Genomic DNA, 27951 nt, shown 5'->3' with positions numbered 1-27951 from the left:
AAAGCAGAAGAGGCCGGGGTGTCTGGATGGCTCTGACAATTGAGCGCCAGACTTGATTTCCACTCAGGTCAGGATCTCAGGGTTTTGAGATGAAGCCCTGCATCAGGATCCACCCTGGATGCAGAGCCTGCTTAAGAGTCAAGCAAAAAAAAAAAAGCAGAAGAGGCCCCTGTGGGGTCCAGTGCTTAGAGGAGGCAGAAAGCATGTTTTCTCTCCTAATAATGGACCAGACCCCAACTCCAACCCCTGTCCCTCCCCTCTTAAGAAGCAGCAGACCACAGCCAAGTTTTAATCATTTAATTAATACCTTTGAATGAAACACACACAGCTTTTTCATGTGTCTCACTCAGGCTTCAGGGGAGAGGGAATGAATTGTTGGTATAGACATATCAAAGACTCAAAAATTTAAAGAAATATATATATACTTCTCTCTCTAACATTTTATGGAAATTAAAAATCAGAGGCTTTTGGTCTCTCCATTTGCACTAGGTCAAGCTCATTTACCCCAGAGGACAAAGAAGGGTTGCCTCTTCTAGATCCTCCCTTCTCCTTTGTACTCTGTCCCACCCAGTGGGGAAACAAGCTCGGAAAATTCTAGCTGAGGATAAGGAGCTCAAGTAATATTGAGAGGGGAGGGGGGGGTGGGTCAAGAAAACACAGAAGCTGGGCTCCCTCCCACCTCCAGCAGCTCCAGGGCTGCTGCCAGGGCCTGCTCTCATGGAGCCTTGGCCTGGTCTTGGTTCCCAGGGGGTTGGATCAGGAACTCTGAGTGGAGCAGTACATACCGACTACCCTTGTTCCCCAGCTCAGTGGGCAGATGCAACAGATACCCAGCAGCTGCTCTCCCTCACCCAAGGCGAGGGAACCACCTTGGCTGACAGCTACAGGGAGACAACAGCAATGAGGGAGGGCCAGGGGAACCTGGGCTCTAGTACCGCATCCCCTATGCTCCCAGCTCTTGTTCTGGAGGGGTTCAGTCTCTCCAGAGCAGCAGCTAAAAGTGAGGTTCCTTGCCAGGCTCAAACCCAAGTCACTGTTGAGGAAAGAGGATCAGGACAGAAGGGGTGGTCCCCGGGGGGCGCCACACTACTATGGAGGGAGGCGCCGGGGCCAGCGGGGAAGCCAGCTTACCTAGAGAGGTGGCACAGTCTGGAAATAGGTCATTAAAATTCCTAGAGATGAGATCAGTAGCAGAGGCTGACGGCTAGGGGGCAATCACCCAGCCTGCTCCCTAGGAGCACTGAACCCCCTCCCCTTCATTGACTAGGGAAGAGAGTGGAATAGAATGCACCTTTGGCTTCCCAGCCTTGTCACTCAACGTCCGCTCCCCCTGCGAAACCACCTGTGTTGAAAGGCAGCTAAAGAGAACAAGTGCTGAGTAAACAGAAAGGTCCCAGAATGTCATCTGTAGGGCCAGGTCTGGGCTCAAACAAGTGTTCCCCCAGGGCCACATCCCACCACCCACCTCCTCAGGACTTCCTGCCCAGCTGGAAAGGACACAGCTTTGCCACACTGCCTCGGAAGTGTTCCTGCCCACCCCAACCTGACTGCGTGAAACAAGTGGCGGATGCTTGGCATTACCAAATGCCCAAGATGTGTCCAGATTCTGTTCTCCCACTCTCTGAAGACAGAGGGCCTGTGGACCTCCCTGCTGGCTCTTCTCCCCCATCCCCATTCGGGCCCTGGCAGTCTCCCACTTCCTGTCCCCTGCATGGAGCACCTGGCGTAACTTGAAGGCAAGGAGGGTGGTTGGTGGTAAGTTGAGGCACAGGAGGGCTAACCCCCTGCTGCACCTTTTGTGCTTTGGAATTCCACAGCCCCGCTCCTGCCTCCAGCCTGGAGAAGCCTGTGGGGATACGATGACTCGCCCACCTCCAAGAACTAAGAAATGGGCACACTGGCTCGGAGGGAGGGAACAGATTGGTCCCAGCTATGGGTGTGCTACCAGGGACTGATGCTGCTGCCATGTAAACAGGCCCTTGGAATGCGGCTTCATGGGCCCTGGAAGATGGACATGCAGCTGCTTTTCAAAAGTGCTTTGATTCCGGACTACAGTATGTGCATGATTTGGACATGGGTCAGGGGGAAGGAAAGAAACTCAAGTGAAGTGCTCTGCTCCCAACTGTGTGGCCTCATGGCCAGCAGGGGGCGCAGCCACCCGCTCCCACCAGCTACCTCCTTCAAGATGAGGCTAAGGCCAAGACAAGCAGCAGCAGCCAGAAGGGAATCCATTCAGGGGGAAAAGGCATGAGCCGGATGACTTGGAGGACGGGATCAACACCAGGCTTGCATAAATATCGAAGGCTGTGAAGGTTAAGGCTGCAGGCATCCTCTCTACTAGGTTGTGTCTGCCGTATCCTCTTGTCCTTGGAGCTGCTCAGGTCCCTGAGATTGTATTCCTGGGATGGGTCAGCAGTGCCAGCGAGGTGCCTGGTGGTCAGACCAGCTCTTTCTGTGGGTCTGCAGTGAGAAAAGGAAGGGACACTCAGCCAGAGGCCTCCCAGCTCGGTTCTGGATGGCCCACGGCACCTCCTCTCCCCCTCCACTGATCAGGGGTGACAGCCTATCATTCCCAGGCAGCCTGAGACCAGAAAAATCTGAAATCCAGGGACAAATCCCTAGTAGTGGGACTTGAGGCACCTCTTTGCCATCACCAGTGATGGGGACCCCCCCCACACATACACACAGTCCAATGTACCTGAGCCAGGCGGGGCCAGCTTCTGCTCCTGGGGCCCCACCAGCTGCACGACACTTCCATTCTCCGCCAGCTCCCCCTTAGTCCTGTCCTCAGCATGAAGGATCCCATTGGTGGGAGGGCCAGGAAGAGACTCAGCCCGAGCAAAGGTAGGGGAGGTGGATGGTGGGACCCCCCCAGAGGGCTTGCGGGCCACAGGTGGGGGAGCTTTAGGTGGCTTCTTTGGGGCTTGGGGTGACCGCTGCTCTGAGATGTTCCGAAGTTCAGCCACCAGGTTCCGCTGGAGGTCAGCCTGGGCCTCGGGGGACACCGGCCGCTCCAGCTGCAGCTTCTTGGTGCCCTTGGAGAAGATGAAGCTGGCCATTGAGGCAGGGGACTGGGGAGACCGTGGCTCCGCCTCAGGTGGTCCATTCGGCTGGGCACTCCCAGGGTCCCCGCTGGCTGCCAGACTGGAGGCCTTGAGTCGGACAGCAGCATGGAGCCCTGAGGAGGGGGCAGGCGCCGGGCTGGCCCGCCCCGACAGGGCCCTTCGTAGCGGCTTCTGGGGGGCAGAAGGCCCGGCTGCTGGGGTTGCCGCTCCCACAGGAGCACCCACAGAGCGCAGCCGCACCATCTGCAGGAGTGAGGGGGTGACCAGGGGCGCACCGGCATCCTCCCGGGGAGCTGCACTGCCTTTGCTGCAGCCCGCTGGTTCCTTCCGAGGGACTTTGGCCACAAGCCCTGGGTCAGAACCAGGAGGGGGGGGCGCTGGCGGAGCTGGAGGTGGTGGCTCTGGGGAACCAAGGAGCTGGCTCTGGGAAGAGACAGTAACCGAGAAGGACGAAGCAGCCAGGGAACCGAAGGGCTCTGCGAGGCCTGAAGGGCCTGCTGGCTCAGGGCCAGCCACAGGGAAGAAGGCCTCCTCAGGTGGGGGGAAGTCCGCCATGGACAGGTCCTGCTCCTCAGGTGCAGGAGGCGGGGGTGGGGGCCAGCTGGGGTCTTGGAGGGGCTCCTCTGCAATCTCTGGGGCAGACAGGGCCTCGACCACCTCTGGCTTTTTAGTGGGTGGGGGGGGAGGATGGTAGGAAGGGGGCGGGGACGGTGGGGGTGACTTGTCTTTGGAGGCAACAGGAGACTCCTGTGGTGGCATCAGGGATGTCTGTGGCGCTGGCAGAGGCTCGGGACCCACGTCAGTGGCAGAGACGGGCCCAGAGACCACAGCAGGAGTAACTGGAGCAGGAACTGCTAGGTTAGGACTCTTGGACTTGGAAGGGGGTGGGGAGAAGGGCGCAGGCACCTTGGGGTGAGGAGGTATGGCAAACCTATCCCCCAGGGTGGTCGACACCTGTGTACCAGAACGGTCTGAGGGGGCCGGGTCAGAGGACGAGGAACACAGAGACGTCAGAGAGGAGGATACAGAGGCCCCAGGAGACCGAAGGGAAGTGACACGCTCTGGTTTAGGGGGTTGGGCCTTGCCCGGGGAAGCAGGGGGCCCTGCGAGACCCTTGGGAGGGAGGGTAGGGGTACCACTTTGGCTCGAGTACCCACTGGAGGGTGAGAGCGTCCGTTCTGGAGAGCACGGGGGACGCCGGGAGCCACCCGGAGACAAGCCGGGCACCCAGACACCTGCTGAGTTGGAGGGACAGGGGGCTGCCCCCATCACTTCTGACCCACCGGTGGTGGGGGGCCGGGGCAGCTGTGGCTGCTGCTGCTTCCGTTCAGGCTTGGGCGGCAACCCCAAGAGCCCATCGGGGGCTGCCGAGCCCCGCTGATGGAGCGAGTAAGTCCGGCGGGGAGGTGGGGGGGGCCGCTTCAGCTTACGTAGGGACACACTCCGGCCAGACAACTGCCCACTGCTGCGAATGCTGGCAGTGTCTGAGGCCTCGGCTGTGCTGCCCCCGCTGGGCGAGCCACGCCCACTGCCCCCCTGCGGAGGGGGCGCCACACCACTGCTAGCCACAGAGCCCTCTGGCAGGCCGTCAGAGCCACCCTTCGAGGACAAGGTGGAGCCATCAGACACGATGGTCTCCGAGGACTGGGAGTGGCTCCAGGTGTCACTGGAGGAGGACGGGTGGCGGCTGCGGGGCCGGGGACTGGAGGCGGAGGAGAAGCGGCCCAGCGAGCGCACGGAGGCCGGGCTGGCGGACAGCAGACTGCAGCGGCTCAGCGTACGCAGGCTGCAGCGGCCCAGGGCCACCACATCCACCGTGGGTGGCAGGACAGCGTGCGGAATCAGTTTTGACAAGTAGGTGGCCTGGGGCGAGATAGACATGGCTGGGCTCAGGGGCTCCGGCGGCCCTGCCCCTCCAGTCAGTCCAGGCACCGCTAGGGACATAGGCCGGGTCACCGGTGGGGGCCGGGGCCCCGTGGACCGCCCAACAAGGGTGTCATCCCGGTAGATGCGGTCAATGTGGCGCTGCAGCATGGCCTCCGCCTCGGCACCAGCCTCGGCCTGAGCCTCCAGCGCCTGCAGGGACACCCGGGCCCCAGTCCCCGAGGCCGGGCCCATGGGGCGGCCGTCCACTGTGGGGATGCGCACCGCATCCCGAGGACCAGGAGGCCGAGGGGTACCTGGTGCCTCACGCTCGTGCCGCAGGCCTACGAGGGACAGGGAGGACACGGGAGTCAGCAGAGGGTTCTGCCGGAGTTCCCACCATCCCCACCGCCACCCTCCTGCTTGGGAGCTCACCGAGTTCCTTCTGCACATGCTGCGGCAGTCCCAGCACCGTGCTCCGCCTCTCACGGCGCCGCCGCCCCGACTTCCCAGAGGATTTGGAAAATGAGTCATGGGGTCGGAAGGTAGAGCCTAGGGGCCAGTCCAGGGGAGAGAAACCGTTAGCGCAGGTCTCAGGGCACATTCTGCAGAGCGCCTGCTTTCGCAGAATAAGAAGTAAGAGCTCTGCAAAAACAGATTTCCATAATCAAGTAGGCGTGGGCAAAGCGAGGTTAAACAAAGCTACACACTTCTTCTCTGTATGACTTCTGGAAGGCTTTCGAGGCCGAGGATAATTTCCATTTAGCGAACGATTATTATGTGTTAGTCAGCATGCTAAACACTTGGCATTCACTCCGACAACGGAAGTACTCTGATCCTCGTTTTATAGAACATCAAATGAAGATCGGAGTGGTAGAGAGTTGGCCCAAGGTCACCCAGCTGGGAAAAAGCAACACCGGCTCAAACCCAGGTTTCCTGACTCCTGAGTGTCTTGTTTTGCAGTCTGTGTACATCACGAGTCTCCAAGAAACACAGGATACTGTGTTTCCTGAGTTCACTGACTCACAGACCCTTGAGGGGTGCTAGAGTAGGAGGCAGAAGGGGAAAGCTACAGGGGCTGGGACCCCAGACAGTGCCCAACACCCCTCAGCCCATCTGAGAATCCTGACTGGCGGGCAGACACCTTTGCGCTGGATCATCTCTGAGCGGATGGAGAGCGCGTCCTCTGCCGTGGAGCTCTCAGCCGTGTAGGATGTGGTCTGGCTGCAGAAGGAGATGCTATCTTCGTCCGGCCCCATCCGGGAAGACTGTTGGGGGAAGAAGGAGATGAGGCCCTGGCCTCAGACCACCCCAGAAGCCTATGTGGGTCTCCTGCTGTTGCCTTTTCAGGGCCCCCCTTTGGAGCTCTGAACTCTGATTTTCCCCGGCTTCGCCCAGCACTAAGCAGACACCAGCTGGACTAGCCCTTAGGGGTCACCTAGTCTACCCCCTTCACAATACAAGGAAACTGAGATCCAGAAGCGCTCAAAGCCAGACTTGCCAGAGATGAAGCAGGGAGAGGAGAGCAGAGAGTCAGGACTGAGCTGGGGGCCAGGCTCACCTGGATGCTCTGGGTGTCTCCATGGTCCCAGCTGCCCTTATTCAGTTTCTGTTTTTCTGGAAGACACCAGAGAGGTGTGTTGGGCTAGGCCCCTGACCTTGGGAGCCAAGAGTGGTCGTGGACGGGGAAGGTTACCTTGCTGCTGCAGAGAACGGAGCCCCTCCTGGGCCTGTGTATGCAGCTCTTCCAGGTGAGGCGGCCGCCCGCTGGGGAAGAAGACATTGTCCTGGTGCTCCTCCACTACAGAGCCCGGCCCCTGGCCAGGCCCGCCACTTAGACGTTTGTCACTCTCGGCCTTGGCAGAGCCTAGTGGGATGGAGGAGGAAGAGAAGTGAGGCTTGAGAGCCACTGGGTCCTGGTGATGTACGGGCCCCACCCGCAGTCCCAAGACCACACACAGCCCCCAGAAGTACCCACAGTGCCTACTTCCCCAGTCGCACCACAACTCACACTTCTGAGCTATACACGCAAAACACACAGCCCCCATGTTCTATACAAACTCTTCCCAAGTGTGCTTGTGTCTGACCCGGGGCACACAAGCCCACCGTACAAGCACAGAATTACCACAGGCTTCAGGAGGTACACTAACAAACAGCACCCAAGTATAAACACATCGGAAACCAGTATCAAACACGGGGGCCCCACATATACACACAACAGCCACAGCCCCCATTCTGCACACATACAAACAGTACCCAAATATACACACAACTGTATCCACACGCCACTCAGGGCCCGACACAAGGCACCCCAATATATGCACAGCCCACAGCAAATACATTTCTGTTGTCTCCAGAGCCCAAGCTCCACTTTATGGAAAACCAACCACCCCTTTAAAACACACCGCTGGCCCAGGTCCAAGACTCTGTGGGACACTAGGAAGAGCTGTGGGCTAACAGCAGTCCTAACCTAACCAGAATTCCCAGGAAGTCCTGGGAGGAGGGACAAAACAAGACATGGCCTCTGTGTCCCCTACTCACCCATGTGGCTGTCCCTTAGTGGAAGGATGGGGAGGGGAGAAGGTGGCCCCAGGGGCCCTGGACCCCCAGACAAGGCAGCCCCAGACTCTCTTGGGAGAACAGCCCTAGGCATTACCCCCACTTCCCAGAGGCCCCACCCCTGGAGCCGAGGAGCCAGGGATCCATTACAAAGGATCCTATTACAGGCCCCGCCCATGGGGAAGCTGGTCATCTAATCCTGGGAATGAGGGGCTGTGTCAGCACTCTGCAGACCCAGCCCCCCTTTAAATGGAACCCACAACATAAGCAAAAGCACGGGGAGGATCATGTGACCTTGGCAGCACCTTGTAGAGGGGCAGGAACAAAACAACCCCTTTAAAGGGCCACACCCCACGATCAGGGTCTTCAGCTCCGACACCTGTCTGTTCCTACCTCCTCAGCCCATTTTTCAACAGCCAGCTCCTGCCCAGGGAACCGGTGGGGAACCCTCCAAGGTCAACACTCCTAGGTCTCCTGACAACCCAACCCACTGGGTCTCGCCTAATTCCTGAATTTTACAAGTTGGGGAAACAGGACTGAAAAGGAAAGGCCTTGCCTAAGGTCATCCAGCAAATTAGGGTCAGTGCCAGGACTGCACTCCAGACTCCCAGAGGGGATTCCTGAATCACACTCGAAGTGAGGTCCCTCTGTCCTCCCCGCAGAAGTCCAATAAACTCTGGCCCCCGTGTCTTAATCCAGGCCTAAAAGCCCATTTCCTAGAAGCAGAAAGTAGGAAGATACCCCCCCAAAAAGCTTCTCCACCGCCCAGCCCTCCGCCTCTAAACAGCATTTTGAAGATCATGCCCCAAATTCCAGCAGCACTACTTTCCTCTCTACTCTGCTTCCCACATCTCATCCTCCCACACATCTGACTGACCTGGGGTCACAGGGGGGTGCTCTGCCTCTCAGAACTGAAACATTAGGATGCACCCACTACAGTGGGGGTACCCCTGGAGGAAGCAGTCTCAACCAAGGGCTGCAGGTTTCAAGGTCAGAGACACCTGGATCCATCTTCTCAAACCCCAGCAAGCAGGGACCAGACAAAGGCAGTGGAAAAGCCGCTGGACAAAGGCACATTGGAGTGCAGGGCGGTCTGGCCTCATTACTGCTCCCCATCCCCCACCCATTACCCTTCCCCGGCCTTGATCCCCCTTTTTACAGAAAGGTCTAGTAAATGGAGGTGTCAGGGTCCCTCCTCTCCCCCTCCCCAGCCACACCCACTCACCCTTCTTCTTAAAGAGCCCGAGGAGCACCGGGAGGCGGCGGCCCAGGAACACCACCATGACTGCAGGCAACACTAGGGCCGTCCCCTATTCCGACCTCTCCAGAACACTAGGCACCGCCTTCACCATAACCCAGCACCAAACGGTGCGAGTCGCCCGCCCAGCTGCAGAGCCGACTCCAGGCAAGGGAGGGGGAGGGGCTGCTCTCCTGCTCCTCCGCCCACCTGCGCCACGGACCCCGCCCACCCACAGACCCCGCCCCTCAAGCGGAGCACAGAGGTAGGTACCATCCCAGATTCTGACGGGGAAACTGAGACCCCGAGTCTGCGGATGCTTGGCTCTGGTGGAGAGTATAACTAGCAGGGCTGAAGCTACTCAGTCCCTGGGGGCAGGCCGTCCCTAAGCTCTTTTCTAAACAGTCAGGAGCCAAAGCCATGGCAGGGGTCCCAGCTGCCAGATGGATAGTGGAAGAACCACTGGACTACACTTGGCATGATGCCCAACCCCAAGTCCTCTTGGTTGGTGAGGGTCATTCCCTGGGGAAGGAACTCAGAGGTGGAACAGACTGGCAGAAGCCCAGAACTGCCTGTGATGGCAAGTTCTTTGGCAAAGCCCCCTGGAGGGGTGGGAGCCAGCCAGGACACGGGACACAGGGAGGCCAGGGAGAGGTCCAGAGCAGAAACACCGAGGCTTGGTGGGAACAACTCCTCGTGTGTATGTTCAGACCCATGCCTTCCCAAGGAATTTCTTCCCACTTTGGTCTTGTGGGAAGCAGCCCAGAGAAGCACTGTGAACTCTCCAAGGTCACACAGCAGAGCCAGGCTTCATGGTATTCCTCTAGTTCCTCCAGCCCAGGATCCTTCCCACTGGCCCACTCTGTGACTTGGTGACTGTTGGATCACCAGGCAGAGACAGAACAGAATTAGCCAAAACCAAACAAAATGAAACAAAAACAACCCGGTCATAGGTAAGGGCAGTAAAAATGAGGGGTAGGAGGAGGTAACTGGAGGGAAGTCAGCTCCAAGTTCAAATTCAGCTCCATCACACACAAGTCATGACTTCATATGGAAACAAAACCAATGAACTCCTTATAAGACTGTTGCACACATTCATTCAACCATCAAGTATTTATTAAGCTAATATGGAAGCTCTAGCGAATGGAGAACTTTATCTTGTTCACCTGAACACCTACATCAGGGCCTGTCATTCCGTGAGTTCAATAAACATTTGACAAATACATCAGTGAGGTAGACCAACAGCACAATTTTAGATTAGTTAAGACTGAGGAGCTATGATAGGGAAGGGGGTGCCTCTAGGGGGCATGAAGGAAAGTCTAAGGAAAGGCCATTGGAACCAAGGCCTGCAGAAGGTGAAGGACCCAGCCAGGGCAAGTGCTAGGCACAGAACCTTCTGGAGAGAGACAGCAGCAAGTGGAAAGGCCTCGAGACAGCAGTGGGGTGGGGGGAGGTATCTCACAACGGGGGCCAGAGGGGCGGAAATCCGGTGAGCAAGGGAGAGAATGGCAGGAGCCAGGTCAGGTGGGGCCCCGGAGGTCAGCATGAAAGGTTACTCTGGGTAAGGACAGCGCTGAGATCCCCTTGGGCAACTCCAGAAAGAGGAGCTGAGGCTGTGGAAGAGACAGCCTGTAAAGTGCTGTCCCCAGACTCACCTCAGGACACCACGCTCTCACAGCACCTTTCTCCCTGAGTGGCGAAGAATTCACAGTGGCTCCCCCGCCACAAACGAGATCCCTTTGCTGCCCCTTCCCCATTTGCTGCCCCACCACTCAGAGACCACTCAAGCAGAGGCTGAGCCCTTGCTCTCTGGAGAACAAACTTCTGAGCAGCTGGATAGTCTGTAAGGCCACAAATCATTGAAATCCAAACAACAATCCTAAGAAGTAGGCACTTTTATCCCCATTTGACAGATGAGGAAACGGAGGCCAGAAAGGGCAAGCTGGGAAGGGCAAGGTAGCATTTGCCCTGAGGATAACTTGAACCCAAAAACTATGTTGTCTTCTGGTCCAGCTACAAACCTGATCTCTCCTCTGAAGGGAGACCCTATCATCCCCACAAATTCGAGATTTCTTGGCCACATCCTCCCCTAGATCCTCTCTTAGGCCAGACCTATCTGCCCCTTATTAGTCCTGCTCAGACACAAAGAGCAGTAGCCCCACACTTGCAGGGTGATTAATGCCAGGGGCTGGGGGAAGGCAAACAGTCTCTGCCCTCAGAGATCTTCCAACAGCCATTCAAGGCAGGTTCTCAAACATACTCTCCCATAACTGATCCTGGACTGGTGCGGCTCGGAGAGCTTGGTGACTTCCCAAGCTCAGGCTGGCTCCTAAACTGATGCCTTTAACCACGCAGGGCACAGTCATCCTCAGTTTCCCCTAACCAGGGGAACTCAGGGCTGAGCTCCACTCAGGGTGAACGGGAACAGCAGCTCAAGGTCGCAGTTCCCCAGCTGGCAGTCAGGGCCACAGCTGCAAATTCCCAGAGGATCCAAGGTTCTCACACTTGATAACATCTGGTTGCTCCAGCAACACACCCCCCGCCCCCTCACACACACCAGACAGACCTTGAGGTCTCTCAGAGCCACGCAAGGGTCAGGTCTGAACACCTGCAACTTGCTCAGGGAGGGGCTCAGCAACCTGAATCTCAGGTGGCAGGCGGGCTCCTCACAAAGAAATGGGCTGAGAGAGTAGAAGGACCTCGCCCAAGGCCACACTTAAGAGTCCTTGTTCCAGAACCTTCTGCCCTGGCACAGTCCAGAGGTACAGCCTAGGGCTGAGGCTTACCACCAGCCTCCGCCTCCCCTCCTCCCCCACCTGCCTGAGGAAGGAAGCTTCCGGGATCAGAGAAGACACCTTGCTCTTGGCCACGCCCCTCACATGAAGGGCACACCAGGAAGCACACCAGCCAAGTTCAGGAAGTCGGATCTAGTCCACCAGCAGAGGTTCTGGGCACAGGGGCCTCCAAAATGTCCCACTGGCCCCGCCACCCACAAACAGGTGCATGTATGCTCTCAGGACCACATCCACAAAGCATACCCAGGGCACCTGAACCCAGGTCCTCCTCACACACTGCAGACTCACATAGGGCCCAGCCAGGTGGCTGTGTATACACAAAGGCAGGTGCATGTACCCACTACTCTGGGGCTTTCCTGAGCCCCAGGGACAGGGAGGAAAGGCGGAGGGAGCCCCCAACCCCCAAGGCCAAGTGCACACTTGTGCGCATGCGTACACACTGTTTTGGCAACATCCTCCACGGGGTGAGGCCTCAACCTGCCCCATTCCAGAGCAAGGGGCGGGGGTGGTGGCGCGCCCACAGCCAGGCTGGCCTGACTCAGGGGAGAGGAATGAGGGGGGAGGGCACAGCAGCCCAGGTGGCCTTGCTCAGGAGCTGGAACCCTCTGGGCCCAGGGCCCGGGGCCCGGGCCTGGGCCTGGGCCTGGGCCTGACCCCGCTCTCCCACCACCACAGTGGATGGCAGGCCAGCCTGGGAGCCAGGATTCCGAGTGTTCAGAGATACTAAGTCTCAAACTCTCTGTTCTAGTGAACAAACTAGGGCCTTCCAATAGGAGCGGACCCAGAACACATGGAGACTTTATTCACTTAGAGACAAGACAAAGGGACATGAACATCACAAAAACCTTCAGGTGAAGGTTTCTTTCTCTTTAGTCTCCCAGAACATCCAACAAGAAACCTGAAAGCCATGTATGACTTCCCTTTTTAATGAGTACAAGGAGGCTCCAGGGAAAGTGACTTGCTCAAGGTCACCAAAACAGGAAGTGACTGCGCCCACAGTCGAACTTGGGTCTCACTCCAATGCTTTTATGGTCTTAAGTCTGAGGAAGTTACGGGATCAGGAGGGCTGCAACCCGAGTTCCTGCCCAAAGAGGGGGACCTCTACACCCCACCTCTACAGAAGGGAAATCCCCCTCCTTCTTCCCTCGGTAGGAAGCCCCGCCCTACAGCAGAGCTGCAGAGCTGACAGGCCGGTTCTAAGGTAAATATGGGGGGGCAGGGAGTGGCCCTGACAAGGAGAGGAGGATCCCACGCCTCGGGCGCCTGGGGGAACCAGCAGCAGTGCGGGGAGGAATTAGCTACAATAATATTAATAAATGTCATAACGAGTTTCCGGGTATCTGCTCCTGACAATGACATAATCTCTTTCGGCCAGGGTACGAGTCTGAATTTCCAAGAGCCCTTTCCTTTGTTCTTTCAAGGCACGATTATCCCTATTTTACAGATGGCTTGAGAGGCAGCCACAATGAAGTCAAAGAGAGAAAAGGCCTGGGAGTCAGGAGGTCTGGATTAGAGAGGCCTTGCACGAATGAATCAGCAGCCTCTTTGGGCCTCAGCGGCAGGACTCACACCCACCTCACCGGGTGCCTGGGAAAGCCAAAGGCACACAACCAAGGCAAACACAAAGTGTGGTGCTCAGAGGGAGGCTCCGCCTCCCCAGGGTGGAGGGATGGGTGAAGGTTGTGCTCAGGCCCCCCTGCCTTTCCACTCACGACACGGTAACAAACTCACATTTATCCAGGGCCAACTAATTGAGACACACATGGTATCACGAAATCCCCCTCGCCATCCAGAGGCACTGAGGGTGAGTGACTAACCTAGGGTCACACAGCCGGTGACTGACAGAGTCAAGGTGTGTGAGCCCAGCTCCAACGGGCTGCCCATGCCTCCAGAGGCCTCTGCTGCACCTGCTGCCGGAGCTCTCTTCAAATCCCAAGTGGCATTAAGGACCATTATTAAGATAAGCTCTGATAAGGGACACTTAACAAGAGCTCCCTATCAGCTCGTCAGTGACCCAGGTGTAACCCTTCTGTTCCAGAAGGAAAGGAATTGCAGGACCAGACCAGAGACCCCATAGCCCTGGGAGTCAGATTTGAGATCTCCCTGCCTCTCAGCTGCAGCACGATGCAGAGCCAGGCCATGCCCGTTCCCGAGCCTCAGTGCCTTCATCTGTGAGATGGGAGGGTTGGAGAGCTGATCTCTAAAGGTCCCTCAGCATACAGGGCTCTGTCCCTAGGAGGGTGGTGGTCCCCCACTTTAGGTCAGGGCCTGGGGCAGCAAGGAAGTTCACCTTATCTCGGATCCCTCAGACCAGAGAGGGCTGGGCCAGCACCTTGTCTGGAAGCCCAGGGTTTCCACAATCAAGTCCAGACATATAGTTGGTCACAAGTCTCCTCTAGGAAAGTGGAGGAGAAAGGGAGATGCTGGGGTAGGGGGATGGAGAGGTAAGAGAAGCAGGATTTTTTCCCAGCTTTGGGACCTTCCAAAGGCCCCTGGCACTCCAGGCACAGAGGCAGAGGGGAGGGAAGAAAAGAATTCCAGGTGGTCTGACTCCACCAGTGACTCAGTCCATTCCCTCAATCGCCTCATCTGCAAAGGGGACCACAGGGGTAAGGGCTGGGGGGTGGGGGGGAAGGGGGGCATGTGTATAAACCTCACAGAACAATGTCGGGAAAAAGAGGGTGGTATGCTGGGGACGTTCCCTGGGCCCCCAATTCACATCTTCCACCAATGCCCCAAACTGCCCAGGACCTGGGGGCCTGGGGTGGGGAGGGTGGGGTTAGATTCCTGAGATCCAAGGCCAGACAATCCCAGCAGGTTACAGGATCTTTCCTGCAGTGAGAAGGTCTCTCCCTGTCCCCTCTTACCCTTCCCCTTCATCCAAGGGCACTGATCCAATGGACCAAGCGGTCCTTAAATCTCAGTTCTCCTCTCATTTCCCACCTGCTCCCTCTCCAAGCCCTTGGGGAGCCTCAATGCCTTGTCCTCAACCCCTGCCCCTCTCTCACAGCACTTCCTTCACTTGTGCTCCCTAAGGAGTCTAAAACCCCGGACCTCAGGCTTTCTCTGCCCAGAGGATCTGCAGGCCCCTCAATCATAAGAAACCCATCTACTGCTAAACTGATTAAGGGCACAGGTTTCAGAATCTGACAGGCTTGGTTTGAATCTCAGCCACCTCCTTGCTGAGTGGCCTTGGGCAAGTGACTTCACTTCTCTAAGCTCTAGGTTCCTCACCTGTAAAATGGGGACCATAATGGCTTCTAGCTTGGAAGACTGTTGGGGGACAAATGGATTAACCAATGTAAAGGGTTCAGCTTAGGCCCTTATTTTTAGCTCTGAGTTATTATTCCTGTCACCATCCCCGAACCAAGCAGCCAAGCACAGAGCCTTTACAGCCCTCTCTGGGCCTTATTCCTGATTAATCCCAGGTCCTATCACTTTTGCCACCTCCTCTGCAGTGTCTCTCCAGCTGCCACTCCTCTCCACTCCCACAGCCCCCACCCTGTCCCCAGCCCTCACCCCACCACCTCTCCCCTGGATTACTGCAATAGCCTCCAGACTGCTCTCTGGAGCTTCCACTCTCACCACTCCACCCCCAACCTGTCCTGCCTGCACCTGCCCCCGCTCTGGCGCCATCTTCCCAACACACCACTTACGTAGGCTCCTCCCTTGCTCAAACACCTTCACTGGCTCCCGACGGCCTATAGACTCCAGCCCTCTCTGCTGGCCTTGCATTCTCTCCCTCATCTTCTCACAGATGAATCAAATGGATAAGTACTCAAACCCCAGTCCCATACCTGGGCATGCGACAGCAGAGGCCCAGGCTGGGGAAGCCTTAGGAATCCTCGGCACAAGTAAGACCAAAGGGATGGAAGTTTGCACTCACAATGGAACTCCTTCTCTTCCCAAGAAAAGGCAGGCGCCTCAACTACATTTCTCTCCTGCCCCCACTCTCAAGCTCAACTCTATGCCTTTGCTCATGACCAATATCAATTTCCCAGAGCTGAAGGGCACTCCTGGTCATCTCATTTAATCGATAATTCAGGACTCATTCCAACCCTGTAGTTACTTCACAGACCAAATTAAGACCATTTCCCCAGTCTTCTAGAACCCCAACCCAAAAGCCTTTTGATATTCCTCAGCTCCCACACTTACTTCTATGTTGCCTTGACATTGCTTTCTGGTTTTTTAGGACCACCTTAAAGCCTGATTAGTCCCTGAGTTCAGCAGGAACTAAAAGCACAAGGGCTAGTGGGAAAGACTGTAAACACAGGCCTCTTCATCTCTCTCTCTCTCCCACCACAAATGGTCACAAGTCCGGACTCACAGTTGGTTCTCAGGAAACCATCAGATTAGTGGTGACCACAGGAGAGCAGGCGGAACCCCAGCCCCACCCCTCGGTGCCAAATCCAAGAAGGGACAGGTGGACACATCCAGGATTTCAGGATTGCCAGGACAGGGAGACTACTGGAAGGTCCTAGAGTCTCTCATCAATCCACCTTCTGAGGAACCCTCAGAGAACCTACCAGAACTTAATTAACCCTTTCCTGCTGTTACTTTGATTATGATGATTATTCTTCAAACCGCTACTGGCAAATGACCTTGCACAAGCCCACCTTCTCCAGACCTCAGTCTCTTTATCCACAACATGGCTAGACAGAACTGTAAGGATCCCAGAAGTCACCCAAGGTACGCCCCCGCCTAAATCCATTGGCAGGCCCCTTTGTGGAAGGCAGGAGGTCCAGAGAAGTGAAAAAGCAATTTGCTCAAGGTCACCAGAGCCCATACCGGAGCCACACAGAAAACCCAGACCCCCTAATTCCCAGCCCAGGTTCTTCCTGTCACCCCCTGTGTGGAGGGATGAGATCATCGGGCTCATTTCAGAACCTCTAGGAATGTGGGCCACCCTAGGAAGACACGGGTGGATTCCCTCACCACAGCAGAAAACAACCCCACCCCACTTTCTCCCGAATTCTTTCACTCCCAAAGACTAGAATGAACAGCCGCCTCTGTTGGGAACCCCTTATCTTCCTCAGGGGAAGGAGTAGATCTATCCCCATGCCCCCACCCCAGATCTGGATTCACAAGATAAGGGAACTAGCCACCCTCCACAGCCCCTCGTCCAGCACCCCCTGGGGCTCTGGGGGATACCCTGAACCGTCGCACCTGCTGGGGAAAACCAGGAATCCTATTTCTCAGCGTTAGGGTTGGAGGCCTTTTCTCTATTCTCCCCCTCCACCCACCCCCCACTTGGAGGCAGGAATGTGACCCGCGGAGGGATCCCGCAGCACGCCGGGAAGGGCTGCGTTCCAGCTCGGTGGCTGCACTGAAAGGGGGGACATGCGGCAGCGACCACGGGGACCGCGGGTGGGGGGAAGGGGGACGAGAGGCAGCGGCAACGCAGGTGGGGGCGGGGAGGGAGCGCAGAGAACCAGTCCGACTCGCGATCACGCCAGATGGAGGCGGCCCGAAGTCTCTAGCCCCTGTTTTCTTGCTTCTCCCCTGCACCTTTGTCTCCCCTCCCTCCTGCAAACTTTCAGCCTGTTGGGGGCTAACAAGTGTTGAGTGTGTGTATGTGTACAAGCGCCTTAGGGTCTGCCTTTGAGCCTGAATGTGGGAGTCTCGTTGGCTGTGCAGTTCTGAACCCATGTGTACATGTGTGTGCCTAAGCCGCTGGGCAACTGTACCTACATGACTGGTGTGTGTGTGTGTGTGCGAAATCTGCGCGAGGGGTAGAATTCGCGTGGTAGTACGAACCGTATACCTAGGGATATGTACCTGTGTCTCGGGTTCTGTGCGTCCTACAGCGATGCGGTGGGTGTGAATGTGTATGTGATTCTTGCCTGCATGTCCGTGCATTTGAGTGGGTGTTGTGTGTGGCTGTGAAAATTGTGAACATGTACGCGTGCCCGCCCGGGGGTATTCGTATGTACGTGTGCTTTTTTGCGCATGTGAGGGGTGGGGTCTGTGCGGGGGATTCCCGGGCCCCCACACTCACACCCACCAAGCCCCGGGAGGGGGCAGCAGCGGTGGCGGCGGCTGCGGCAGGGAGACCCTCCTCCCCGCCTGCCCCGCCCCCACCCCCGGCCCCTACCTGCCGGCCGCTTCGCCGACCGCCCGAACCGCCAGAAGCTGCGGGCCCGGGGGCCGCTGGGGGCCTTCCTCTTGTGGTGTGAGTTGCCCATGGCGGGCGCGGGAGCCGGCGCGGAAACCCTAGCGCAGCCCAACCAGCCCGGCCGCCGGGCCCGCAGCCCCGGGAGGGAGGCAGAGAGACGCGCCGGCGGCCACCGCAAGCGCCCCCAGCCCCAGCTCAGCCACGCCTCCGAGCTCTGCGGCCAATGGCCGGGCCGGGGGCGGAGACGGCGGAGGGGCGGGGCCTGGCGCGCATCCCGTAGGCTCCGCCCCTCCCAGGACCTGGGAGACCAGCTGAGCCGCTCCACCCAGAGCGCTCGGAAAAGGCCGGTGTGTCCAGGTGGGGCAGGCGGGTGGCCCGCTCTCCCAGCCCAGGGGCCGCCTCTCTTGAGGACTGCAGGGGAGCCCGGAGAAGTCGGAGCAGGGCCCCCGACAGGCGAGATCCTGAGCCCCACTACTGCTAGAGCCCAGCAGCCCCCACCCCGTGAGTGTCACGCGTCTGTGTGTATCTCCTGTCTGTGCCTGTTGTGTACAAATGTATCGATCTGACTGTACTTATGTGGTAATCGTGTTCAAAATAACAGCGCCCTTTTATATAGCGCTATGTGCCAGGTGTTGGGATGACTACTTTCATGCCACAAAACAATCCTATAAGGTAGGTACTTTTATCATCCCCATTTTACAGATGGGGAAATTGAGGTTCCATGAAGTCAGCCAGCTCGCCCAAAGTCAAAAAGCAGTAAGCTCAGAACTAGGACTCAGACCCAGACTGACTCCAATACCCCCTGTCCATGCTACTACCCTTCCAGTTTATCTGTGCCTATGCCAGTAACTGGGCCTTGGTAATTGTGTGCTTGAATGTGGCTGTGTAGTTGTGTACCTGTGTATATGTATCTGTGACCCTAAATGCTTGGATCTCTCTGTGTGATCATCTGTGTATGTGACTGTGTGCCTATATCCACAGGGAGTCTGTTTTCAAATGTCTGGCTGTGTGCTTTTGCCTATCTGCCTGTGTAATTGTGACTGGCTCTGTCACACTGTGTCTGCGAGTGTTAAGTAATGGAGTATGTAGGTAAACGTATGTGAAGCCACCCACATCTGTGTGCCCCTCACTCATCTCCCCCCGTATTAAGTCTTTCATTTTTCAAACCTAGGCCAGGCTTCACCTCTTCCAGAAACCTTCCAGGATGCCAGGCTGTCCTCACCTCTGTGTCCTCACAAGTACCCTTATGCCCAGAGCCCAGCAGCCTGGGAAGTGACTCTCCTTTACCATTGCTCTGCCCTGTCTCCAAGGAGGGGCAGGGTGGTGTAGCTGGGCTGGGTGTCTAGAGCCCTCAGTTCTAAACCCCATTGCTCATCCTTTCTGCCACCTGGGCCAGCCCCTCCACTACACTGTGCTGCCTCTTGTGCCCAGTAACTCCAGGGCACCCTGTCCCTACCTGCAAAATGGGGGAGTCAAAGCTGGCCCCCACCCTCCCTATTGCCCATGCCTTGCTAAGTTTGAGGTTAACAACAATGCAGTCCCTGAGGGAATATATTTTATTCATCCGTCCGGGTCCAGAAACACTTGTCAAACATAAACCATGTACCAAACGGTGTGTTACCAGGCACCTGCTCTGCACCGAGTAGAGGATCCTAGCATCAAAGCTGGAAGAGACCTTGGAGTATCTTCTAGCCCAATTCCCTTAGTTTACAGAGGGGGCCCATAAAGGGGAAAGGTAGTGTGGAGAAGCAGAAAGCACACTCGAGGATAACATCCAGATCTCTTGGCATGAGTTGGGCAGGTATGCAAAGAGCTTCAAGGGATGTCTGGAGGGCAGCTGGTGCCTCGGCCTTTGCAAGAGGCCTTGCAACAACTGCCCTGCCCCCAGTTCAACCTCATCTCCCACCACACCCCTGCTACTTGCCACCACCCCAACTCCCACTATACACCTCCAGGCCTTCCCACATGCTTCCTCCTCCACCGTTGCCTGGAAGATTCTGCCTCAATACCCTGCTGGACAGTCTGTTCCTCCAGGAAGTCTTCCTTGCACCCCTCCTCCCGCAGCTCAGCCCTCTGTGCTCCCACTGGCACTAGTGCCGCCCTCTGATAGAACTGATCACACCCCAGGGCCCCCCAGCACCCTATGTAACACCATCCCAACACTTGTCTCAAGACGGCAGTACCTTTTGGTCTCTCCCTTTCCAACCAGAAAACCAGTTCAGAACAGTGATCGCCTCCCTCCGCTTAGTAAGCCCAAGCATAGCACAGTGTGGGGCACACAGCAGGCATGCTGTGGTGTTGAATAGAGAAGCTGGTGGAAGCAGAGAGAGTGGGGCTCGCCCGCTGGCAGAGGTGGTGGTGATGTTGGTTAAGTTCTGGGAGAAGTGAAGAGGCTCGGACAGGAGAGTCCCAGTCTCTCTCACGTTCTTTCACTACAGAGGCGATGCGGACTTCAGGATCCTAGAGGAAGAGTACTACTCCCAGCCAAGAGCGTAAGAGAGCCCAGGGTAGGACCATGGGAAGAAGAGAGCTTGTATGGAAGACTAGAACTCCTGGAAACCACAACATTGGACTTGAGTGCCTCGTGACTTTCTTGGATGGTGGTAAAGACCTGGCCCAGCCAGAAGCTTGGAGGAGAGGGCTGTCCTAAGCAGACAGGAGGCCCGACCTGCAGCAGCCTCTTGGGAATTATGCACTTTGCCAGAAGATTTGGGGCTTAAACCCTTTGCAAGCTGAGCTGTCTCTGTCCCCCTCCATGACAATCACAGAGCTGGGCACCCTGTGAGTAGAGCTGACAACCTTTCATGAACCCGCCCCTGAGGGCTGGAGACACAAAACCAGAGAGACAGTGGAGTGTAACAGTAGGAGAGTGGGACAATGATTTCACGCTCCTGCCCCAGGAAGCTGCTGCCACCTACTTCTCCCCCAAGGTGCTGGAGGTGGCCATGGGGTCTGCCGGGTCTGCAGACATGCGGACAGAAGGTGAAGGTGTGGATACCTGCTCTCCCCACCCCAGCACCTTCACCATGGCCCACACAATATACAATGCCTCCTCTCATCAGTTTTCATAGGCATGTGACAGCCCAGGAGCAGCTGAGACAGCTTTGAGGGTTGAGGACAGGGGGATTTCCGGGGGACAGCTGGGTAAGGGGAGGCACTCCCTCTGCCCTCTTCTGACAAGAGCGGAGATTTTTCTGGCCTCAGGATTTAGCCAAACCAGTTCACCAAACCTTGCTGGCAGCCCTGCTTTGGGGGCAGGAGAAGGACAGAATTGGGGGCGGGGGGTGGGGGTGGGGGAGGGCTCATCCTAGCCTGAAGGGGATTTCCAGAAAGCTGGGCTGTGTGCCATGGGTGGGGATTTGAGGCCTCCACGAGGAGGGAGGGAGCAGCAGTTGGAATGAGCCCCTGAAGGTGTTGGAGGTGAGGGAGGGGATGGAGGCCTTCTTGGCCTCAGTTCCTGCTCATCTCCTCCTAGTAGAGGCACCTCTCTGGTATGGGATTTTCCATTTGAAGTCTGAACAAAGGAGTAGGGAAGCTGAGGTCAGCCTGGCAGGTGAGGGCTCCTACTCCACCTCTGATGCTGGCTGGCTGTATGACCTTGAACAAGACACTTTGTCCTCTGGGCCTCAGCTGCCCATCCATCCGTATGTGCCATAAAGGCAGCCAGTGGCATCTCAGGCCATCGACTCTGAGCATCTAGGATCAGCAGATGCCCATGCTCTGGAGCCCATGTCGGATCGCCCACCTATTACCCAAAGCTACTCTGCGCCAGGCCCCGTGCTGGGCAGGGTTGGAGGAAAGGACCATCAACCCAGCTCCTGCCCTCAGGCTGTTCAGAACAGTGAGTTATGGCTATTCCTGTACCCACAGAACCCAGCCAGCCAGGTGGCCCCAGCCCCTTGCAGGAGCCTTGCCCGACTCCAGCACTGCAAATCCCTCAACTCCAGCTTCCCCTCACCCTTCCATTTTAGTTCATGTGTCACCTCCTCTGGGAAGCCATCCCTGATGTCACCCCTGGGATCACTATGCTCCCTCCTTTGTCACACTTCTTGACCCTTAATTATCTGTTCGGTGTCTGGCTCCTCCCCCAGATTGTGAGGTTCATGAGGACTGGGACCTTGGCTCTCATTCATCCCCAGGACAATGTCTGGCACATAGTAGGTACTTATTACCTAATATTAAATACTTACTAGTATGTTGAAATACATTAGGGAGGCTCCCTCTCCCCGACCCCTTCACAGGGGCCTGGAGGAGCTGAACACATATTCCTCTGTGGAAGTCACACTCCCACTGGATGTATCCCACAGCAGAGGTAGCCCTACCCCAATCACACTGGTCCAGGCCCCAGGCTAAGGACACTGAGATGCCCTACCCAAGAAGGTGGCCAGAAAAACAGACCGTCCCATTTCAAATCCCTTAAGCATCCTGCTCTAGCGTGGAGGGAGTACTTTCGCTGTGGGCTCTCCAGAGATGATGAGGCTGGAGCTGGGCCTTGAAAGATGAATAAGGGTTCAGTGGACAGAAAAGTGAAGGGGAGCACACCCTAAGTAAGGGAAATGGTGCGTGCGATGGCATGGAATGTGGAAGTTCATGGAGTGTTTACTGAAAAGCAAACAGAGGGGCGCCTGGGTGGTGCCGCCTGTTAAACATCTGACTCTTGATCTCAGCTCATGGCACAAACTCAGGGTCCTGAGATGGAGCCCTTCGTGGGCTTTGTGCGGGGCATGGAGGCTGCTTAGAGTCTCTCTCTCTCCCTCTGCCCCCCCATCCCCGAAAGGAAGGAAGGGAGGGAGAGAGAGAGAGAAAGGAAGGAGGGAGGGGTGACGAGGAAAAAGAAAGGCAAGCAGACACTATCCTGACCTTAGACAGGCAAAGTGTCGATTACCCAAAGTGTCTTAGAATCCTCACTTTCTTTTAAAAGAACTAAAGAGGGGCGCCTAGGTGGCTCAGTCAGTCAAGTGTCTGCCTGCCTTTGGCTCGGGTCATGATCTCAGGGTCCTGGAATGAAGCCCTGCATCGGTCTCCCTGCTGAGCGGGGAGTCTGCTTCTCCCTCTGCCCCTCACCCCGCTAGTTCTCTCTCTCTATCTCCAATAAATAAATACAATCTTTTAAAAACTTAAATTAAATTTAAAAACAAAAGAGCTGGGTGCCTGGGTGGCTCAATCATTAAGCTTGGCTGCTTTCAGCTCAGGTCATGATCCCAGGGTCCTGGGATCGAGCCCCACGCGGGGCTCTCTGCTCAGCAGGGGCCTGCTTCCTCTCCCTGCCGCTCCCCCAGTTTGTGCTCTGTCAAATAAATAAAATCTTTTTAAAAAATAAAATAAAATAAAAGAGCTACAAAGGCCCCTCCCTCAGCAGAGGGAGATGGCATTCACACGGATTCTCTCTGCCCATCCCTACCATAACATCCAGGCCCCTGGGGCCCAGTGTCTTGTCCCTGACCGGCCAAAAGGCAGACTCTCCTTTCCTGAGCACAGCTCCCACCCTTATGGCCCCACTCCATTCTCAATCCAGAATTCTAGAACCAGAAAGGCTCTCAGAGGCCATGAAACCCCATCTTTGTCAAGACAGGGTACCTGTGGCCCACCGTGGGGCAGAGCTCAAACTTAGGAGTCTCTCCACAACCCCACACCAAGGACCGTGCCTCCTGAGTGAGTGGCCAGAGTCGTTCAGGTCAAACCTGCTGGACCTCAATTCTTTCAGTCCTGAAGCCACCAGCACTGTGACACCCCTCCCCCCCAGCCACTGCCCACTGCCCACTTCCCAAGAGGAACCTTCGGGAGAGCTACACAATCCCACAGTGGTTACTGGTCCCCGCTCTCCAGAGTCAGACACATACCGAGCCTCATACTGTTTGGTTTCAAAAGCATGGCCTTGGGAGGCAGACTGAGACCCTCTGTCCCAGCCACGCCGTGAACATCCTCGCCATGCAGGTGGGGACCTTGCCTGTCCTGTCCCGGGTATTCACCTTGCCCTGAACGGTGCCTGACATGACATAATAAAGAACACGCCTTTTCAAACAAATGAAGCCAAGAGACCCTGATCAACTGACTTTCAACCTGTTTTCTCACCTAGAAATGGTAGTAACTGCCCACATCCCAGGTTGTAGTGAGGACAAAGGAAAACATTCGTGAAAATGCCCAGCCAGGGTCTGACACATGGCAGCCTTCATGTTACTTCTTCAAATTAGCCAGCACCCGGGGCACCCGGTGGCTCAGTTGGTTGAGCGCCTGACTCTTGATTTGGTTTGGGTCATGATCTTGGGGTTGTGGGTTCAAGCGCCGCCTCCGGCTCCCTCCTCAGGGCAGTGCCTGCTTGGATTCTCCCTCTCCTCTCCCTCTTCCCTTCCACGTTCGTGCTCTCTCTCTCTCTCTCTCTCTCTCTCTAATAAATAAATAAATCAAATTACCCAGCACCCTGCCCTCCTTCTACACTCTGCTCACCACCTGCAGGCAGCCTCCCCTAGTTATCTACTGGGCTCCAGTCCTGGCGTCTGTCCCAGAAACACTTCCTCCCCACATACTTGTCTGGAGTCCAGGTGATATTTCTGGAAAATATGGATTCTTATTTGTTTGCCTTTTCTTATGCCTGAGTCTTCTGTTGGACCGGGGTAAGAGCCCACCTTCCATGGCTACTCCCCCTCAATCATCACCATCACGGCCATGGGTATCTGAGGTATAGCCAAGAGTGGATTTCCAAACATGGAGCAACTAATGTCCAAGTCCTCAGCACCACAGCCGCAGAAACCTGCTCCCATCTAGACCATTCTCCACAGTCCACAAAGCACTTGCATCTCAGTTATCTCATTTGACCTCTGAAACACCCCCTGTAGAGCCAGGATTTATTTTACAGATCAGAAAACTGAGGCTTAGAGGGGCTCCCAATCTGCCGGAGTCACAGGACCTGGGAGGGGCGGCAGAGCTGTCCCATCAGCCTCTGAGCCCATTCCCTCCAGACCAGGTCCACAGAGCTCAGGGGAAGGTGACAAGAAGAGCGAGCCCTTCATTTCCGTGATGATTTCACATTCCTCTAACTTCCACATTCGCTCTTGTGAGAATCTTATGGAGACAGAAATCTTGGGAGTCACGAACCTACCACGGCAATGCCCAGCCAGAGGGTCTCATTCCCTGAGACGTATGGAATCAGTGCGCCCAAAGAGAGGCTGCTGCCCAACCTCACGGGACTTGCTAGTGACTGAGCCAGGATGTGAACCTTTATTTGCCTGACTCTCCTACCCCTCCCACTCTGTCAGCTGCCCTCACTTCTCTCTGGGCCTTCTGCCATCTGCAGAATGGGTTGGTTGAGATCTTTCAACCTTTCCTGCTGATCTGGGCCCCACCCGCATGTCCTCTTCATGAAAACGGGACCCGTTTTGGAGGAAGATGGTCTGAGTTCGAATCCCAGTTTGGGCAAAAGAAACACTCACTGTCCCTGAACCTCAATTTTTTCATCTGCAAATGGGCTTGAGTGAGCTAATGGACACAAGGCTCCCACTCCCGGCACATTCAGAATAATCAGTAACTGTCAGATCTCCTCTCATTTCTTTTTAAGTCTGTGTAGGGCAGTCCTGGAAGACAAGGGCTCAAAATTCTACTCCAAGCTCAGCTTTCCCAATTTACTGTAGAGAAGTCGGATTAGGGGAGCCACGACCTGCGTCTGAGAGACTGGAATGGAGGAGCTTCGCAGCAAAGGCGCCTGACCTCTCAGGAACTTTCTGTGTATTCCTCCTTCCCATCTTCCCCAGTCTCCATTCTGAACATTTTCCCCAGAAAGAGTTAAGCCTTCTTTGGGTTTCCCCCTCCTGACCAGCAGTGCCAATGGAGATTAGAAAGATCAGATTTATTTCTCTTAATAAACAGAAAAGAAGTTGGGCCAGGCAGGTGACAAGGAAACAATTGGAATAATAGGAGGCTGGAGCAAAAGGGAGCAGGACTTCCTCTAGTCAGACCTGGGACCACCCCCAGACCGGGAGAAACAACAGCCAGGGGCAGGGAGGTGGTTCCCGGGCACGTGGGCTCAAATCGGGCCACCTGCTGCCCAGAAAGCCCAATGCTACCAGATACCTAACACGATGCAGGGGGAGGCCTACCCACTGACCCAATGACCCCAGCGCAGGCTGCTGGAGCAGGGACATACAGCTTTTCCAGCCCCTGCCTCCAGGCTGGTCTCCAAGGGGGAAAGGGTCCACTGCCCTGGGGTACACCACCGGCCTTCTACCTCCAATCCTGCCCATCTAACCAGAATCCATCCTGCTGCAATTCTGACCCATGCCCTCTTGAGATGGGGAGGACTTCTGACTGAATCCCAGTGGGACAGCCTTAGGAGAGATTCTGCATGGAGCTGCATGCAGAGCCCTGAGAAACACCCTTTATCCAAACTCTCCCTTAGGGCTTGGCCCAGTCATCCCTGCCCCAGCACCCTGACTTTTTACGTGCCTGGGCCAAAGGCCCTCATCCAAAAGGAAGACCGGCCGGATGCAATCACACAAGAGGCTTTTCACTCTCTTCCTGACCCCTCAACAGTTCCTTCTGATTCTCCGGCAGAGGAGGTGGTTAAAGGACACTGGGAGGGTAAACACGGAATGGGATGGGCCCGCACACACCGCCATTTCCTCACCTCAGGCACTGCAGCCCAAGCCAGAGGAAAGGTAGACTTCAGCAGGACAAGGCCCAAGGGAGCTCCACCCTCTTGCAGACTCATGCCCTACCCCCCAAACGGGAGTTAGAAACAGAGGGGGAAAAGAGAAAAGAACCAAGCAAGTGCCCAAAAGGAAAGTGACCCCAGTAGGGATGCACCAAATCAGCCACCCCTTCCCTACCCCTCAGGCTGCCCACCCATCAAGCCAGAGAGCGCCCAGAGGCAAGGAACTGGCTGTTGTATTTTAAGTACCCATCCCACCACAGCTCAGGTACAGGCTCTTCATTAATTTGAGCCTCAGTTTCCCCCATCTGTAAGCACGCTTCCAACACTGGCCTGTTTCTACCAGGGCTGGGGAAGGAATGATGGGGGGGTGGCGGGGGCATGGTGGTTCTCATCCGTGAGCTCACCACCCCAGGAGGTGGATGTTTGAGTCTGCCCCCCCCCCCACCCGGGAGTGGTGAGGAGTGGTGAAGCGGGCCAAGTGAGAAAAGCTAACAGCAACACCTTAAGAACCTAAAGCAAGCTGTGCCCCACACTGGGTCCTTTGTGGGACTGAAACACTTTGAGAGCGCAGTTGACCTTCTGAACCTGGAGGAATCCCCACCAAAGATGCAAAGCCACTTGCCTCTCCCATGGGCCCGAGGCCAGAGCCAAGTCTCTGACCCCCTGACTCAGCAGAGGGCAGAACCTGGGTGAGCCTGGGGGAGGGGGGATTGCCTCACCGTCCCAAGAGCCAGACTGCCAGCACTTCCTGCTCAAGCCCGGAGATTCCTGCCCCAGCCAGGGGTCTCTTCCCCCTAGAATGGGGTCGGGCTGAATCTGGGAAAGGAGGGCAGGCGGCATAGATGGAGTGCTCGAGCTGAGCCCCGGGCTCTCCGCTCCCCCGGCCCCGGCGCCGAGGGGTTCACCCCTCCAACACGCCCCGGACCCCCGGCGGAGCCACCCGGGCCGCACCCTCGGCGCTGCCGGCGCGCAGCCCAGGTGCCCCGCCGCCTTACCTCGGCCTTTACCCTTGGCCCTCCTAGCCTTGTCGTCCGCCTTCTTGGCCCGGGGGGCGGCCGATTCGGCGCCCTCCGCCCCCGCAGCCTTCTTCTTGCGCCGCTTGCCCCGCAGCCAGCTGAAGGCGCGGCGGAGGCCGGACGCGCCGGAGCGGGACTTCTTCCTGCGCGGGGGGCCGCCCGGGCCGCCCGGGCCCCCCGGGTCTTCTGCCGCAGGTGCGGCGGGGGGCGCGCGGGCCGCCATGGCGCGGCGGGCGGACCTCGGCGGGGGTCAGGCCCCCTGCAGCCGGGCACCCATGCGCGGCGCGGGCAAGCGGGCAAGCGGCCGCCGCGGGGAGACGCGCCGGCGAAAAGTTTGGGCGGCGGAAGCGCAGCCCGCGGGGAGCGGCCGGGCGGCGGGAGCGGCGCGGGAGGGGCGGGTCGGGCGGCGGGCGGGGCGCGGAGGCCTGCCTGCAGCCGGGGAGGGAGCGGCCGCGGGGCGGGGGCGGCGCCGCCTGCCGCCTTCCCCGCCGCCTCCAGCCCGTCGTCCGGCTCCGGGAGCTCCGGGAGCTCCGGGGGGCCGAGGGAGGGCGTGGTCGGGCGGGTGGCGGGGCGGCCGGGGGACCCAGTGGGCGGGGTCGAGGGGCAGGGCGGGAGGAGCGGGCCTGAGATTCGGGGCCGGCGGGGGCGTGAAAGGGG

The 27951-nt window shown here is 57.1% G+C and overlaps 1 protein-coding gene across 4 annotated transcripts; it reads right to left on the bottom strand.

Moving 5' to 3' along the window:
* Positions 1–282: 282 nt before the first annotated feature.
* NHSL3 (NHS like 3) lies at positions 283–27707 on the bottom strand. 4 transcript variants are annotated; one of them, XM_082685640.1, is made up of 7 exons: positions 27274–27707; positions 6625–6795; positions 6490–6545; positions 6073–6196; positions 5364–5480; positions 2699–5272; positions 283–2460 (listed from the first exon to the last, which is right to left on the bottom strand). In XM_082685640.1, the coding sequence occupies exons 1-7, from the start codon at positions 27515–27517 to the stop codon at positions 2438–2440; spliced, it is 3309 nt and encodes a 1102-aa protein (XP_082541766.1). In that variant the 5' UTR covers positions 27518–27707; the 3' UTR covers positions 283–2437. The 4 variants fall into 4 exon arrangements, with proteins under 4 accessions (XP_082541766.1, XP_082541767.1, XP_082541768.1 ...); XM_082685641.1 differs by lacking the exon at positions 27274–27707 and adding an exon at positions 26998–27133; XM_082685642.1 differs by lacking the exon at positions 27274–27707 and adding an exon at positions 17614–17832.
* Between the last annotated feature and the right edge of the window lie 244 nt (positions 27708–27951).

This window comes from Mustela nivalis (genome assembly GCF_964662115.1).
Source record: "Mustela nivalis genome assembly, chromosome: 10".
Classification (NCBI taxonomy): domain Eukaryota; kingdom Metazoa; phylum Chordata; class Mammalia; order Carnivora; family Mustelidae; genus Mustela; species Mustela nivalis.
The sequence above is the reverse complement of the archived record's forward strand: the minus strand, read 5'-3'. Positions and strand labels throughout refer to the sequence as shown.